The 17,652-nt window shown below is 39.4% G+C and overlaps 1 protein-coding gene across 33 annotated transcripts in view; it reads left to right on the top strand.

The window, feature by feature from the left end:
• Positions 1 to 17,652, top strand: part of LOC138827131 (protein FAM114A2-like) — a 118,013-nt gene that overhangs the window by 16,155 nt on the left and 84,206 nt on the right. For 12 of the 33 annotated variants that reach the window (XM_070022583.1, XM_070022613.1, XM_070022612.1 and 9 more), the window contains exons 4-6: positions 4,431 to 4,626; positions 6,173 to 6,265; positions 15,306 to 15,460. The exons of 1 other annotated variant lie outside the window; for it this stretch is intronic. In XM_070022583.1, coding sequence (XP_069878684.1) covers positions 6,193 to 6,265; positions 15,306 to 15,460 — 228 coding nt within the window. In that variant the 5' untranslated portion in view covers positions 4,431 to 4,626; positions 6,173 to 6,192. Of the gene's footprint in view, positions 1 to 4,430; positions 4,627 to 6,172; positions 6,266 to 14,655; positions 14,791 to 15,159; positions 15,204 to 15,305; positions 15,461 to 17,184; positions 17,307 to 17,652 lie in introns of all 33 variants that reach the window. 20 more of the 33 variants (XM_070022600.1, XM_070022599.1, XM_070022598.1 and 17 more) reach the window with 5 other exon arrangements.

Genomic DNA, 17,652 nt, shown 5'->3' with positions numbered 1-17,652 from the left:
CCACTTGGAGCTACAGCACCCACTTCTAGTTTTCTGGTGTTCACTGGAGATATGAATGTCACAGACTTTTCTCTCTGGGCTGGCTTTGGACCAACATCCTCAGATCTGAGCCTCCTTATTGGCTAGAATTCCATGGGTGAGCCACTGGAACCCAGCTAGGCATATTGGTTTCTTTGTTTGTTTGTGCCTAATTTTATAACTGAATGAGAAAGCTCAGTTATGTCATATCAATTTCTGGTGTCTCATTGCCTGGATGTATCTTTGGTCATCTACTTAAGGTGATCCTTGTCAGTATTTTTCAGGATGAGGCCACTGTTTCTTACATGGTAATTGGCAAATAATCTGAGTCTATAGTTCAATTGCAAAGAGATTTTCTTCAAAGGGTATCTCTGTGCAGGTTTAGCTTAGGAAACAGATGGGAACCAGATGCTTTGGTTGAGATGGACATGGGCCAGGTTGGTATTCCAGCAAGATCTTCTGCCTCATCTCTAAATGGCCCAGCTTGTGAAGTGCCTCAAGTTCTGTTTGAGAACCTAGCCTGATGTTGGAGATTTGCCTATAAGCTTTTCTGCAAGATAGTTTCCTTCCAAACTGACATTCACAAAGTGAGTTAGCTTTAATAGGCATCAGCAGTGGCTATGTGCTGCCTGGGTGCATGGTATTCCCCAAGTTGAGGTCGGCAGGAGCAAGGTGCTGGTAAGCCTTGATTGCTGAGAAGGGTAAAGGAGGGAAAAGGCAGCCTGATGGTAGGAGTGAGAGACACAAAGCATATGCATTTTGGTTCCTTAAAAATATGAATCCCTTTGGCTTATTTTTTCTTAATTTACTGGCATATTTCTCTTTTCCAATTCATCATAAAGTACCCAGAAAACTTAGGAAACCATTAAATAATGCAATTGCACTTTCACCTACCTGTTATTTATTTATGTTTGCTGCGAGATGATGAATTTATTGAGAGTAGAGTATCTACATTCCTTCTACTAATAATATTAACAGTATAAACAATATAAACTCTTTGTCTTCCATCCTAACACATTCTAGATGATCTTTTATTTTCTTTTTTGGTTGGTTCTGGGGCCTGAACTCTGGTCTTGGGTGCTGTCCCTCAACTCTTCAGCTTAGGGCTAGCACTCTACCACTTGAACCACAGTGCCACTTCGGGCCTTTTCTGCTTACGTGGTACTGAGGAATTGAACCCAGGGCCTCATGCATGCAAGGCAAGTACTGTACCACTGAGCCACCTGGCCAGCCCCTCTAAATGATTTTTAATCATGTAGATTCAAATTTAGATGGTGTTGACCAAAGTATAGAGATTTCCATTGTTTCCTGTTTCAGAGTATGTCTTAATATCATATGAAGTTAAATGAATTACATTTCTACAATGATATATTTTGTATGTATTACATATAGTGCATGCATTACACATAGTATACAACACACACACACACACACACACACACACACACACACACACACACACACACACACACACACACACACACACACACACACACACACACACACACACACACACACACACACACACACACACACACACACACACACACACACACACACACACACACACACACACACACACACACACCCCCCCCCCCCCCCCCCTACAGCTTAGCTCCAAGGTATCTTAAAGTTGCCTTCTGATTTCATGCCTCGTGATTCTTTTTCTCCCCGGTATTTTAATGGCTCCAGGCAACTGGTATCATGTATACCTTTGAGCTTTCTCATGGATTGTTTTTATACCTTTGAACACTCTCTCTGGCATTTTCACCTGTCACTGTCTGATGTATGTCTCAATGGCAGGTATTTGCAGATGACTATGGGGCTAATCAAGTTAACATAAATGAGTGAATTGAATTCAAGTGCCAATTTTGAGGTACAGGAGCATTGCCTAAAAGGACCAGTAGCTATTTGGCATGAAGTAGTTATTAACCAGTCACTATATAGCCTTTGTTGCTAGATCTTTCAGTTTTCAAGGGAAATTGGACACTTGCACTTTTGTATGAAGACTGGTTTTTAAACATGGAACTCATTTAAAAGTTTAGGCACTATATAGATAAATTAAAAACATCTCTAGGCTAGATTTGACACTCCAAGCTCTAGACTTGTGTTTGGTTCTTTGTGTATGAATCATGTCTCCTGATTCAAATGGGTGTTTTCCTTTCTGTTAGCATTTTTGGTATGTATCTTAATTATAGTAGTGTGCTGGTCTTTCTGCCTTAGTTGTTAATAAGTTTTTAAAATCTGTTTGAAACATTTGTTGTCATATATTGGCTCTTTCCTACATGTAATCCATCTCTCTACAAAATAGTTTATACATACCTGTGTGTATGGGTGAAGGAGGGTGAAAGAGAAAGAGAGAGAGCACAAGAGAAGAGTGAAGGAAAGAGGAGGAAATACATTTATTCTCTCATGGTATTTGATTCTCCTTCTCTTCTTCTGGAAGGAATTAGATTGGGTAATTGAATTGTTGCTTAAAAGTTGATCTGAGGTGCAGGGAATGTGGTTTAGTAATAGTGCTTGCCTACCATGCATGAGGCCCGTTGTTCAGTTCCTCAATACCACATACACAGAAAAATCTAGAAGTGAGGCTGTCTCTCAAGGGTTAGAGTGCTAGCCTTGAACAAACAAAGCTCCAGGACAGTGCCTAGGCCTTGAGTTCCAGTTCCAGGACTGGCAAAAAAAATGTTAAAGTAGGAATTCAATGGATATAGCCAAATGGTGGAGCTCTTCCCTGGTATGTGTGGGGTCTTAAGTTCTATCACTAGCCCTGTAAAAAAAAAAGTAAGTGTAAAATATAAGTCAATCGTCATCTCTTTTGTCACATCAAATGTTCCAATACTAACAGAATTTTGGTATATTTATGATGAATATTTTTAATAATAGCAAAAGGCCCAGAATAGTGTTTTATACTTATAATCCTAGACACTCCAGAGAAGGAGATAGGAGGATTAAGGTTTAAGAGCAGACCAAACAAAAAGTTAGTGTTTCAGAGATAGCAAGCATGGTAGTGTATGCCTGTAATCTCAGGTACTTGAGAGGCAGAGGTAAGAAATTCATGGTCTGAGGCTTGCCTAGACAAATTGGGAAACGCTATCTAAAAAACAAAAGCAAAAGGATTAGGGACATCTTTTGTTCCCTAGGGCCACCACTATAAATAGGAAACAAAACCCTAAAAAACTGTTCTGACAGAAATATTTTTGGATAGATTAAATCTCTGGAAGAGTTTTAGTAGGAAGTGATTACTAAAGATTTTAAAGGATAGTCAGTAAAAGGGGAAATAGATAATGAACCTCCTCACAATGAAAAACTTGCTCAGGGAAAGACTCTAGGAAGACAGGAAAAAGATAAACTATAAACTAGCGTGAAATATTTGCAAGCCATATAGTAGAGGAATTAAATCTCCAATAAACAGTGTTCTCAAGTCTCTGTAGTACATAATGATAAAAACCAAACCAGAATGATTGGATAATGACCAAAAGATACAAATAAATGTTTCACTGAAGAATATATATTCAGCAAATAAGCACATAAAAGGATGCCTTTGTCCCAGCCGTTAGAGGAATGCAATTTAAAAGGCTCAGTGAGGTACCACTACATACCTATTTGAATGGTTCAATCAAAATAGTGACAACACAAGGTTGATCAGAATTCAGGGGAACTTGATTATTCATACATTGCCACTAGGAAAATGAAGTGATAGTTTACTTGGGAAAAGAATAGAATAATACCTTGTTTTGAGACAGTACTGTGGATTGAGCTCAGTGCCATGGCACTATCCCTGAGCTTTTTTGCTCAAGTCTAGCGCTCTACCACTTGACCCACAGTGCCAGTTTCTGTTCATATGTTACTGAGGAATCAAACACAGGGCTTCATGCATGCTAGGCAAACTTTCTACTGCTAAGGCACATGCCCAGCCTAACAGTAACATTTAAAACTAAACTGAGTAGCCCAAGAGAACGCTTTGGTTCCCATAAACACCTATACATAAGGTTTCTGAATCATCTTATTTCTGTGATAGTCCCAAAGTACATTTATACCATGGACTATTCAGAAACAATAAAAAAAGTCTTAATACAATAGAAGTTGGTCTGGAGGGACTTAAATGCTGTGTAAAAAATTCTTAACAAGTGGCATGCTATGTAATTTCATCTATACTTCTTGAAGTGAAAGAGTTTCAGTTGAAATCTGTTGAAATCTGAAGATTGGTGGATTCTGCCACAATGAATTATGCTTCAGTTATGGAAGCTGTTATTAGGAGAACGTGGGGGAAGATCTGTGCGATCTTGTCTGTATTAATTTACTAATGTTCCTGCCTGTGACTCTGTGAAAGTGTCAAAAGATTTAGACAAATAATGTATACTAAAAAAGCTGACCTCAATCACTTTTTTCCCTTGGGCTTTCTGATAAAGATGATCCTTGAGACTCCAGTGATAAATGAAGATGGAAACTGGGAGTCAGTGGAGAATTCTGAGTCTGTGAAGACTAATGAATCTGTTGACCAACATGCCAATCAAGAAAGTTAATGGAAGCTGTAGTGCCCAGTTGAAAAGACCAGATGTTGGGTCTTCCAGGAACCCTGAGACTGCAGAAGTTCTCCCTTTTCAGGTATTACAGACAGCCACTGACTAGAATCTCTATTTTTTTGTGGGTCATGGGGCTTTGAGCTCTGGGCTTGGGCGCTGTCCCTGTGCTCTTCAACTTAAGGTGAGCACTCTACCACTTGAACCACAGCACCACTTCCGGTTTTCTAATGGTTTATTGGAGATAAGAGTCTCATGAATTTTCCTGCCTGGGCTGGCTTTGAACTGTGATCTTCAGATCTCAGATACTCAGCCTCCTGAGTAGCTAGGAAAACAGGTGTGAGCCTCTGGTGCCCAGCTAGAATCTCTATAAAATATTGGGATTTAAAAATATTGGGGTTAACCTGGTACCCCTGGCTCACACCAGTAATCCTAGCTCCTGAGGATGCTTAGGTCCAGATGAAATGCAGATTCAATTTCCAAATTTCAGCAAAATGCTACACTAGAGGTATGGCTCAATTGGTAGAGTGCCAGTCACGAGCAAGCAAACCAAACGTGTGAGGCCCTGGTACAAGGAAAAAGAAGTTGGGGTTAAGAGACTCGAGCTCAATGCTAATTTAGGATTGAACTTCTTTACTTATTTTTACAACCATAAATAATAGTTTTTCAGTTCTATAAATGCCATCAGCAGTAATTACCTTTGCTGCATGGTGCCTACATGATGAAAACATGCAAGTGTCTGTCAGTCAAGCAGTGCATTAAGCAAATATTATTTGGTTCCCCATACTTTGGCTAATAATTAGATAACTTACGTATATTATACTATTGCTCTCTAATTTTTCATACTTTATTTCTTTTTTTTTTTTTTTTTTTTTTTGGGGGTCCGGTCGTGGGGCCGGAACTCTTGGGCCTGGGCGCTGTCCCTCAGCTCTTCAGCTCAAGGCTAGCGGTCTACCACTTGAGCCACAGCGCCACTTCCGGTTTTTTCCTTTTTGCTTATGTGGTGCTGAGGAATCGAACCCAGGGCCTCAGGCATGCAAGGCAAGCGCTCTACCACTGAGCCACCTTCCCAGCCCTTTCATACTTTCTTGTGTCTTCCCTCCCCCGCTCATTTACTGGGACAGTAGGAAACTTTCCAAAGATATATCCCAGGCCAGATGGGGATATTGGGGCACCTGGAACAAGTCCTTGCTCTCCTCAGGCTCAGCTACATTAGCAACTGTGTGTAAGATCATCAGTCATTTCATGACTGTCTGTGTTTGTTTACATTGTTACAAGGGACTTTGTTAATAAATCTCCTTCTACATTTGTTCAAGGGATTTATTGTTTGAAGACAAGTGATCATAAGATAGATGATAGACATCGCATGTAGAATTGTTAGCATTTTCGTATTAGAATGAAGTCTAGGAATTGCTATAAGTGTCTGTTCTTTAGTGATGTTGTATCAGAGTTTTTGTATAAAAAATGTTATACTAAGGAGATATTTCCAAGGATTAATAACCCTAATTGTTAAAAATAAACTGTCTTATAGCTATCATGATTTTAGACACATGGACTTTGATATTACATTTTTGAAATTTAGTTTGTTTAGTTTGTTTAATGAAGAGCAACACATTTTGATTTTTCTCTAGGACAAGATACTTCAAATATCATGGAAAAGGCAGAGACTTCCCTTGGGATCCCTAGTCCCAGTGAGATTTCAGCCGAAGTCAAACATGCTGGAGGTCTATATATGGAAACATTAAGTCCTAGGATACTTTGGATTCAGTAGCTAGCTTGTGCAATTTTGATACTAAGGACATGGGGACATTCTACAGGTGTGGTGTGTTGTCTTGTGAATCCAGCTGCCAGTTAGAGATCTGTGTCTTGGAACTGCTGATATCCCTCTACTCTGCCTCTGAAGTAATTTCAAGGACTTCTACGTATTAAAATTACATTGTCATATATGTTGAATATAAGAATTGCTTAGCACTTTGTTTGGCAACCAGGGCTAGGTGAATTTAAATCTGTCAGGACCAAAAAGTATTTTTGTTCATTTAAGGCTATTTTTTTGCCTTTTGTTCTTTGTTTGTTTGATTGTTTTTCTGCCTTTTGTTTTTTGATAACTGGGCATTGAACCCAGGTTGTTGCACTAGCTAGACAAGGTTTTGCCATTGAGCTGAGGTACATTCTAGCCTTTTTTCTATTTTCTTTTTGGCATTTTCTTGATCTACTGAGGGGCATCTGAGTTGGTTCCATATCTTAGCTATGGTAAATAATGCTGCAGTAAACATAGTTGTGCTGATAGCTTTAGGATGGTCTTGTTTGTGATCATTTGGGTATATGTCCAAAAATAGGATTGCTGGGTAATAGGGGAGCTCTATGTAGTCTTTTGAGGAACCTCTATACTACTTTCCAAAGTGGTTGAACAAGTTTACACTCCCACTAACAATGCAGTAGGGTTCTGTACATATCCCCTCGAGCATCTGTTGTTATTAGAGTTCTTGATTCTAGCCATTCTAACTGGGGTGAGGTGGTATCTCAATGTTGTTTTGATTTGCCATTTTTTTATGGCTAGGGTGGTTGAGCATTTCTTGATGTGTCTATTGGCCATTCTTATTTCCTCTTCAGAGAAGTTTCTCTTTAAGTCTTTAACCCACTTATTTATTGGGTAGTTGTTTCTTTGAGGATTTGTTTTTGGAAGATTTGATTTTTTGAGTTCCAGGTATATTTTAGATATGAGACCCTTGTCTGTTGTATGGCTAGTGAAGTACTTCTCCCCATCCATGGGCTTTCTATTGATCTTGCTAACTATGTCCTTTGCCATGCAAGAAGCTCTGCAATTTCATGCAATCCCATTTGTCCAATCTTTCTTTGATTTGTTGTGTTTCTGGGTCTCTTTTAAGAAAAATTTGGCCTGTGCCAAGGTTTAGTCTTGAAAGTTTGTATTTATCAAAAGGAAACCTGCACTTCTAATCCATATGGAAAAATTTTGAAGACCAGTTTGTTTTCTTCATCTCTCATAGCCCTTATTGTTTCTCATTTAATACTCTGTGCTCATCTCTATCATTTTTCTCTGGAAGGAGATTTATTCTACCTGTCTTTCTCCATCTTCAGAGTTATATTGCGTCTTGGCATACACACCTATCAGATACTAATAGGTTCCACTATCACTACTTGTGAATACCTAAGAGAGAATTGGATTGACCTACTTTCGGGTCCATAGTGCATGGGTCAGTAGAATGGAGAGATAACTTCATGGGACATGGCAAATTACTCCATATATGAGGCACTGTTCTTAATGATGCTTGCATAAGTGAGGCTACTTTGTCTGTGACTAACACACTATGTGTTTAAAAATGAATTTATTTTTCTCCCTGAAGAACTCTACAAATAGAGTATTGCATGTTATTTTGGCGAATGTAGGGGCCTGGTATCTTCACTTTTATTTGTTGGGTTCTTTATGATTTTGTAATTGTTGTCAGATCATGCTGTGAGTGCAGGTATGGTATTCTCAAACAGATAAGCTCAAATTCAGGAGTTACAGAGACAGGAAGTTTCATTTCTCCTCATGCTCCCAGCAGCTAGAATGGTTTAATGTCTAACTCTGATGCTTTGAGATGTTGGAAGATTAAAGTGTTGGCATTTTCAGAAATTTTTTATCAGGAATTGCTTTTAGTGGGCAAGGAAAACAGGAGTTAGAAGTATGTTTGGATAGTAAACAGCAGTGATTTCATAAGACTTGAAGGATATTTGTCATTCAGAGCCATGTTTTAGAAGGGGAATAAAAATCATGGAGAACCCTGGGAAGAGTGGCTAGTATTAATGTCTTAAAAAGTTAGAGAGTTAATGGATCATGAATATGAAAATCTAAGGAAAGGAGATAGGGAGAATACACCTTTTTTTATACCTTTGAAGACTAGCATGGAGAACAGAATTTAGGTTGTGTTTACTTGTGTCTCATGAGTAGAGAACTCCCACTACTCAGTGGAAGTTTTATGGACTTAGATTTTAGTTGAATATTAAGTGTACCAGAATAGAATGGGTGGCTTTTTCATCCTAACGTCTTTCCCATCTAAAATTTCTAAGCATTAATTTCACTGTGAAGGAAAGTATACCGGAGATGGGTTTTTTTTAGAAGTTTGAGATAAAAGATACCAATGAAATCACTTGGTATCTTTTTTGCAATTTTGTCATGTTCCTTTAAGGATGTTGTCTTCTGCTGTGTGTGTGTGTGTGTGTGTGTGTGTGTCTGTGTGTGTGTGTGTGTGTGTGTGTGTGTGTCTGTGTGTGTCTGTGTGTCTGTGTGTGTCTGTGTGTCTGTGTGTCTGTGTGTGTGTGTGTGTGTGCGTGTGTGTGTGTGTGTGTGTGTGTGTGTGTGTGTGTGTGTGTGTGTGTGTGTGTGATGTTCCTGGAGCTTGAAGTCAGGGCCTGGGTGCTGTTCCTGACCTTTTTGCTCAAGGCTGAGTAGCTAGGATTATGGTTGTCAGCTACCAGTGCCCGGCCTCTTTCTTTTTTAATGTGTATGTTCTGGCACTAAAGCTTGAATTCCGTCTTCACAGTCTACCTTGTCTCCCTCCTCCACAGCTGGCACTTGAACCCTGCCTCTGGTTTTTGCGGGATAAATAAACGGAGATGAAAGTCTCACAGACTCTTCTGCCCTGGTGGCTTTCCATTGTGATCTTTAGATCTCAGCCCAGAGTAGCTAGGACCATAGGCATGAGTCACCAGTGACCCTGTCCTGCTTTCCCAATTCAGATTCATACTTAAAAACTTTTTAACTGTTACTAAAAGATACTGGTTACAGTTATATAAGTTGGGTAAAGAGTTCATTTCTTTTTTATCAGTCATGGACATGAACTCTGGGCCTGGGCGCTGCCTCTCACCTCTAGAGCTCAAGGCTAGTTAATGCTCTACTACTTGAGCCACAATGCCACTTCTAGTTTTCTGATGGTTTATTGGAGATAAGAGTCTCACAGACTGGCATTGAAGCACAATCCTCAGATCTCAGCTTCCTGAGTAGCTAGGATTACAGGTGTGAGTACATTTCTTTTTGGACAGTGTCAACATTTCCTTCTCTGTTAGGCTTGTTTAGAGGGAGTCTAGTGTGGCCTTCAATCTTTTTTTTTAATTTTTATTTTTTTATTGTGATTGATTACATAATTTCCCCAATTTCAGAGTATTGTGGGATAGTGATGCTGTTAAAGTCACAAACACACTCTAACTTTCCTGGAACAAATCGTCTATTACGGTATAACATTTATGAGTTCTATGAGCTTTGTGATACAGTTATTTCTTCCGCATTGGGTGGTATGTACATTTCTTTTGTTTTGCATAGTATCAGCTGTTCCCTCTTTCCCATTTGTTCCCTCCCTCACATAGCTGTCATTAAGTTGCTTAGTTCATTTTGGTCAATGTCCTGTGCAGCTGATGGGTCCCGCTGTTGTATGTTTTCCCCTGATTCCCTCTAGTTCTGTGTCATCTTCCTGGTTCTCCTCTGGTGTACACATATATACCATACATGTGATCAGCAGCATGGAGTTATTTAGTAGTGGTTTGCCCAGATGAGTGGAAGTTCTTTGTTTCTTAAGTCTTGTTAATTTTGTTGTATCACCTAACATTTTGGATTTAACATCCACTTATCAGGGAGACCATACACCATTTGTCTCTTTGCTTTTGGCTTACCTCGCTCAACATGATTTCTTCTAGCTCCATTATTTTGTCATTTCTAATGGCTACATAATATGCCATTGTGTATAGATACCACAATTTTTGGATCCATTCATCTGTGGTGGGGCATCTGGTTTGTTTCCATATCCTAGCTATTGTGAACAGTGCTGCAATAAACTGGAGGTGCATGTGTCCTTGTATACTGGTTCCTGTTGTTCAGGATAGATGCCTAGAAGTGGTATGACTGGGTCTTAAGGGAGGTCAATCTTTAGCTTTCTGAGGACCCTCCAGACTGCTTTCCAAAGTGGTTGTATAAGTGTACATTCCCACCAGCAGTGTAATAAGGTTCCTCTTTCTCCACGTCCCCTCCAGCATTTGTCATTGGCTGATTTGTGGATATGGGACATTCTGACTGGGGTAAGGTGGTATCTCATGGTTGTCTTTATTTGCATTTCCTTCACCACCAGGGATGGTGAACATTCCCTCATGTGTTTCTTTGCCATTTTTATCTCTTCATCTGAGAAGTCTCTCTTTAATTCCCTTGCCCATTTAGTAATTGGTTTGTTAGGTTTGGGAGGGATTAGTTTCTTTTTTTTTTAATTTATTTTTTATTGTGAAAATACTGTACAGAGGGGTTACAATTACATGGGCAAGATAATGAGTACATTTCTTATCAAGCATTGTAGCCTCCTCCTTTGTTTCCCCTACCCATCCCTTCCCATCCTCCCCCCTGGCCCCCTCACCTAATCCTCCCCGCCCCCCCAAAGTTGTAAAGTTCTTTTTTGACATAACAATTTGTACTTCTCATTGTTGCGACGGGTCCTCCTGTATCCTCATTTAAACGACTTGTTTTTCCCCTTCCCCTGGGATTAGTTTCTTGAGTTCCCTGTATATACTGGATATTAACCCCTTGTTTGATATATTGCTGGTAAATATTTTTCCAAATTAGTTGGTTGTCTTTTTAGCTTGGTTGCGATAGCTTTAGCTGTGCAGAAGCTTTTTATTTTAAGGTAGTTCCATTTGTCGAGTCACTCTCCCAATTTTTTGTGACTCTGGGACTCTGTTCAGGAAGTTTCTTCTTGTGCCTATAAGTTCAAGTGTCTCTCCTACTCTGTCCTGCAGTAGTTTCAGAGATTCAGGTTTAATGTTAAGATCTTTAATCCATTTTGAGTTGATGTTGGTGCATGGTGGTAGGCTGGGGTCCACTTTTAGTCTTCTGCATGTGGCTGCCCACTTTTCCCAACACCAGTGGTTGAAGAAGCTTTGTTTCTTCCATTGTATGTCTTTTAGCCTTCAATCTTAAGGACTAGTTTATCTTTACTGCTGCGCCCTGATTCCTCTGAATTCACTCTTATTCCTCAGGTTTTCAGTGAAATCTGTTCACTTTGGTTGTTTAAAAAACCAGATGTTTCAGCATAGCTTGAGCTATGGGGATTGTGTTGCTTACTACTTATGCTAGTTCTTCTCCCAACTGTGTGATGTTACCTAGTGTTTGAACAGTGTATTACTCAGATACATACAAATCAACACATCTGTAGATTCTTGGAACATTTTACTTATATAGCTGCATCCTCTGAAGTTTTTTGACTTTAAAGTAGTAGCTGCTTCAGCCTTCCTTGATGCCAGACTTTATCCCTGACTTACATTGCCTGTGAGTGTTCTGTTGTCTGTAGGTTCTCCTCTGTGTGTTGGGGTTTGGAACTTTTCTCTAGGCAGAAAGCCCAGCTGTGGCGTTGACTTTGTTTCTCTTTTCTCCTGGACCAAAGTGTTTTTTTTTTTTTTTGTCTTTTGTGTAGTATCTAAAAATAGTTCTTTCTTCTATTTTGTCTGGTTTTCTAGTTGCTGTATAGGAAGGCAAGTGTAGAACTTGAAAGCAAAAGTTCTCTCCATAATAGAGTGTTTGATATAATATAGTTAAATTACTTGGTGTACTAGTTGATCTAGTATAAGATTTTTAAAGGTAAACAGAACTAATTATTCTTGAAACATACTCATCTTTGTAATGTATATTGATTCCCATACTAAGAATCAGCATAGTCTTTTAGGACAAAGTTGAGCTATAATTTTCATACAGTAAAACTTTTTTTCTGCAATATGCCTTTGTGTTGAGAAATAATGGTTATGTTAATACTGTATAATCACAGTATATTGTGATGCACAGATACAGAATATTTTCTGTATTTGTATGGCTCACTGAGATATAAGAATATTTTCATTATCTGAGGGAGTTCCTTCATGCCAGTTTGTAGCCACACCTTTCTGTCTGTTCACAGCATTTGCCAACCATTGATCTGTCTCTGACTATAGTTTCCCCTTGTTTAGAAAAATGTTTACTATGTGCAGATCAATATTTTTTTTTCTTTTGCCAGTCCTGGGGCTTGAACTCAAGATTTGAGTGTTGTCCCTGACCCATGCTGTACTTAAGGCTAGCACTCTACCACTTGAGCCACAGCACTATTTCCTAAATTTTTTGAGAAGTCATTTGAAAATAAGAATCTCATGGACTTTCCTGTCTGGGTGGCTTCGAATATGATCTTCAGCTCTCAGTCTTCAGAGTTAGCTGAGAAGCTAAGATTGCAGGCACGAGTCAGCAGACCACCATTGCCTGGCTATTGGAACCTTTCTTTCTTTCTTTTGGCAATATGAAGTACCACTTGAGCCACATCCTTAGTCCTTTCTTCTGCATGCCTCTATCTATCTACCTATTTACCTGTCTATCTATCTGTCTATCTATCTGTCTGTCTATCTATCTATCTATCTATCTATCTATCTATCTATCTATCTATCTATCTATCTATCTATTTATCTATCTATCTATCTATCTACAGGGAGTAGTCATTATTTTGCTCTATATTCTCAGTGATGTCAGTTCAAAATGGCAGGGAGGGCATGGCAAAGCAGAATCAATCATACGATGGCAACTAGAAAGCAGAAATAGCTAGTTTGTTTTTGGTTCTGATCATAGGTTTTGCTTGTGCTGGCTTTGGACTACAATTCTGCGTCTACTTTGTAAGCAGCTGTGATTATAGGCATACACTGTGTCTTTGGATTCTCTTTTTATTCTTTTCACTCTGTAGCCCAAGCATCCTTGACTGGATATGAATGTAGCTTAGGCTCGCCTCAGACTCACAATACTCATACCTTAGTCTCTAGAGTATTGGCATTATAGGCATGCACTACACTACAATATTTGGTTATACTTTAGCTTTATGCTTTATATTTTTTCTTAATTTTCATACTGAAAATTAAAACAGTGAATTTTCATAATGTGAACTTGTTCAGAATCTTTTTTTTTTTTTTTTGTCGGTTGTGGGGCTTGAACTCTAGGCCTGGGCTTTGTCCCTCAGCTCTTCAGCTCAAGGCAAGCGCTCTACCACTTGATCTACAGCGCCACTTCCGGTTTTCTGGTGGTTTATTGGAGATAGGATCTCACGGTCTTTCTTGCCCGGCCTGGCTTTGAACCGCTATCCTCAGATCTCGGCCTCCTGATTAGCTAGGATTACAGGCGTGAGCCACCAGCGCCCGGCATTGTTCAGAATCTTTAAGAGACAGTATGCCCCTTCTAGGAAGATAACTATAGTCCTGACTTTTATCTTAGATTAATTTTGTTTGCTTTTATACTTTACATACTTATAGTACATTTTGTATCTAGCTTCTTCCACAACATTTTTGTATTATTTGACCATGTTGTATTTTGGATGTGGTATTCCATTTTGTCACTATGTCATATTTTATTTATCCCACAGTTGTTAAGCATTGAAATAGTTTCCGTGTTGTAGCTATCACAAATACGGCTGCTCTGAATATTTTTGTTTATGTCTTTTTTTTGGCCAATACTGGGGCTTGAACTCAGGGCCCAGGCACTGTCCCTGAGCTTCTTTTGCTCAAGGCTATCACTCTACCACTTGAGTCACAGTGCTATTTCCTGATGTACTGAGGAATTGTTCTCAGGGATTCATGCATGCTAGGCAAGCACTGTATAATTAAGCTGTCTTCTGATGAACCACTACACATATGTAGCATAGTAGATACTGGCCAGCAGTTTTCCAAAGAGGAGAACCTACTATGGTTCCACATGCGGTGTGTATTTATTTCCCTTGCTGTTCCACATTCTTCCCAGTACTTAGTATTGTAAGTCACTCTTAAAGAATTGAAACATATAAATGGTTGGGCACTGGTGGTTCATGCTTGTAAACCTAACTCTTCAGGAAGTTGAGACCTGGGGTTGTGGTTCAAAGACAGCCCAGGCAGGAACATCTGCAAGACTCTTCTCTCTAATGAACCAGCAAACAAAGTAGGAAGTGGAGCTGTTCCCCAAGTGGTAGAGTACTATCCTTGAGGAAAAAAGCTCATAGACATCACCTAGGCCCTGAGTTTTAAGTCCCTGGACTGCTACAAACCCCCCACAATATATGCAAATGTATTTTCCCAGTATAGTAGTAATGACATTTATGTTGCTATCTAGGGAAAGGACATTATTAGTGGGAGTTTAGATGCCTTAGAATTCATTGGGAAGAAGACAATGGATGTAATAGCAGAACGGGATCCTGTATTTAAAATGACTAAGGGTTTGATGAACCGGAATTCTGCACTGTCTCAGGTACTGTTACCTTTACTGGTTTGATTGCTGTTTTCTGTTGTTTGTGTGTTTTTTTTTTTTAATTTGAATTTTTCCCTTTGTTACCTTGGGACTTTGTTAGTGTGTTTTCTTGTAAAGAATTATCAATGCATTATAAAATTAAGGCATTTTTTATGGGCTGGATTTTTTTTATGGGTTTGTCTAATGCTTAGACAAACAGCCAGCTCTTTTCTTTCTGCAGTTGCCTCTGTCAGTGCAGTACAAAATCCTGAGCGCTATCAAGATTACTTATTAGGTTATTGTTGAAACCACTTTTGGAAATGCATGTGGCTCCTTAGGTGCTGCTGTCTAACATCAAATTTTGTTTAGCTTCTTTTTTATTTTTTGCAGCTCCTGATCCTTAGTGAATTTGACTTGCTGTCCAGGAATGAAGGGTAGTACTTTATACTGGAACTTAGCTTTGCTTCTTTCCACTCTTAAAAACTTTCCCTTGAGCTCTTATTATTTGCTGCATCTATGCTTCCATCTCTTTTTAGGTTTTAGAGTAAGAGGCCAAGGAAAAAGAATAGCTAAGACCTCCAATGAGGTAGCCATGGAAACAGACAAGAAAACTCATTGTGAGCTACCCTTTGATGAACTTCAAGAACATCTAGAAGTTCTGGCGATGCTTTCCCAAGAAAGTGAAATAAAGGTAATTCCAATCCCAAACTCCCAGCTGAAAAGAGTCTTCAAAGAAAAAACATTGCATGGTTTCTTTTCACTTTGTATATTTGGAAAACGAAATGTGTCTCTGAAGGAGATGTGCGTTGCTGGAAATATTATAATAGAAGAAAAATATCCCCTACTGTTTAATTGTTAGAAATAGTGAATAAGTCAAATGTTATTTCTCTTAAAATTATAGAAAAAGAACAGGGCTGGGAAGGTGGCTCAGTGGTAGAGCGCTTGCCTTGCATGCCTGAGGCCCTGGGTTCGATTCCTCAGCACCACATAAGCAAAAAGAAATAGAACAGAGGTCTTAATATAAGATATCCTTTTCTTTCACTTTAGTCTTTCATTTTCTGTTTTTTCTCCAGTGTCATGGGTTTTTAGGTGTCAAAAAGCCTGTTATAGCTGCTAATTTGTATATAATTTCCTGTTAGTTCATCTCCTCTGATAATCTAAGCCAATCTTTCTTGTCTTCCTCCTCCTCCTCCTCCTCCTCCTCCTCCTCCTCCTCCTCCTCCTCCTCCTCCTCCTCCTCCTCCTCCTCCTCCTTCTCCTTCTCCTCCTTCTCCTCCTTCTCCTTCTTCTTCCTCTTCTCCTTCTTCTCCTTCTCCTTCTCCTTCTTCTTCTTTTTCTTCTTCTTCTTCTCCTTCTCCTTCTTCTCCTTCTTCTCCTTCTTCTCCTTCTTCTCCTTCTTCTCCCTCTTCTTCTTCTTCTTCTTCTTCTTCTTCTTCTTCGTTGGTCTTGGGGCTTATACTCTGGCCCTGGGTGCTGTGCCTCAGCTCTTCAGCCCAAGGCAGGCACTTACCGCTTGAGCCACAGCAACACTTTCAGTATTTATTCTGGTGGTTTATTGGAGATAAGAGTTTCATGGCTTTTCCTGCCTGGGCTTCGAAGTCATGCTTAAGCACTGATAATTTTCATTTATCTTTTGGCCTATATTAATTTTGGAAATACAAATTCTGTCTATTTTCCTATAATATCTACCCTTTAGTGTTATGGTTATTAAAAAAATTAGTTCTGGCTCTAATCCTAGCTCAGGAGGCTGAGATCTGAGGTTAATTGAAAGCCAGACCAGACAGGTTATTTTTGATAAACAACTCAGAAAGCTGGAAGTAGTGCTGTAGCTCCAAGTGTATATCGCTATCCTTCAGAACAAAGAGCCTCAGGGATAGCTCCTGGGTCAAGCTCCAGGATCTGCAAAAAAAAAAAAAAAAGAACTGGGTACTGCAATCCTAGCTATTTAGGAGAATGAAATCTGATGATTATGGTGGGAAGCCAGCTCAGATAAGAGTGTCTTTGAGACTTTTATCTCCAATTAACCACCAAAAAGCTGGAAGTTGTGCTGTGGTTCAAATAATGGAGTGCTAGACTTGAGCACAAAAGCTACGCCCCCAGGCCTTGAGTTCAAGCCCTAGGACCAAGACACACACACACACACACACACACACACACACACACACACACACACACACACACACACACACACACACACACACACACACACACACACACACACACACACACACACACACACACACACACACACACACACACACACACACACACACACACACACACACACACACACACACACACACACACACACACACACACACACACACACCTGTGCTGGCATGAGCTCTTCAGTCTTTTCTCCTTATGAGATTTTTTTCATTAATATTTACACAATATTTTATTATTTTCATTCAGGTGAAATCTTTCCTTAATTCTCTGAGTGGAGAAGAATTAGAGGCTCTAATATTTGAATTAGAACAACTCAGAAGCATTTTCCCTAGCAGAATTTTATGAGGAAGAGGAAGAAGAGAAGAAAGGTAATATGAAAATTCAGAATCAGAGTGGGAAGATGCAATGTATTTATTATTACTAGAGTATTTATTATTACTAGGGTATTTATTATTATTATTAATATTATTACTAGATTATTTATTATTACTAGAGTAATTTGTGTGTTTGTGTGTGTGCACGCACAACGCCTGTGCTGGTCCTGGGGCTTGAACTCAAGGTCTGCTTGCTGTCCCTGACCTTCTTTGCTTAAAGTTAGACCTTTAAGGACTTGAGCCACACCTCTACTTCCAGTGTATTTTTTGTGATTAGAGATAGGAGTCTCATGGAGTTTTCTTTCTAGGCTGGCTTCCAACTGTGATCCCGAGATCTCAG

The sequence above is a fragment of the Dipodomys merriami genome, unplaced genomic scaffold (genome assembly GCF_024711535.1).
Source record: "Dipodomys merriami isolate MVZ:Mamm:240054 unplaced genomic scaffold, mDipMer1.0.p SCAF_1509, whole genome shotgun sequence".
NCBI classification, from domain to species: Eukaryota; Metazoa; Chordata; class Mammalia; order Rodentia; family Heteromyidae; genus Dipodomys; species Dipodomys merriami.
Note: the sequence above shows the minus strand (reverse complement) of the source record. Positions and strands in the feature narration are given on the sequence as shown.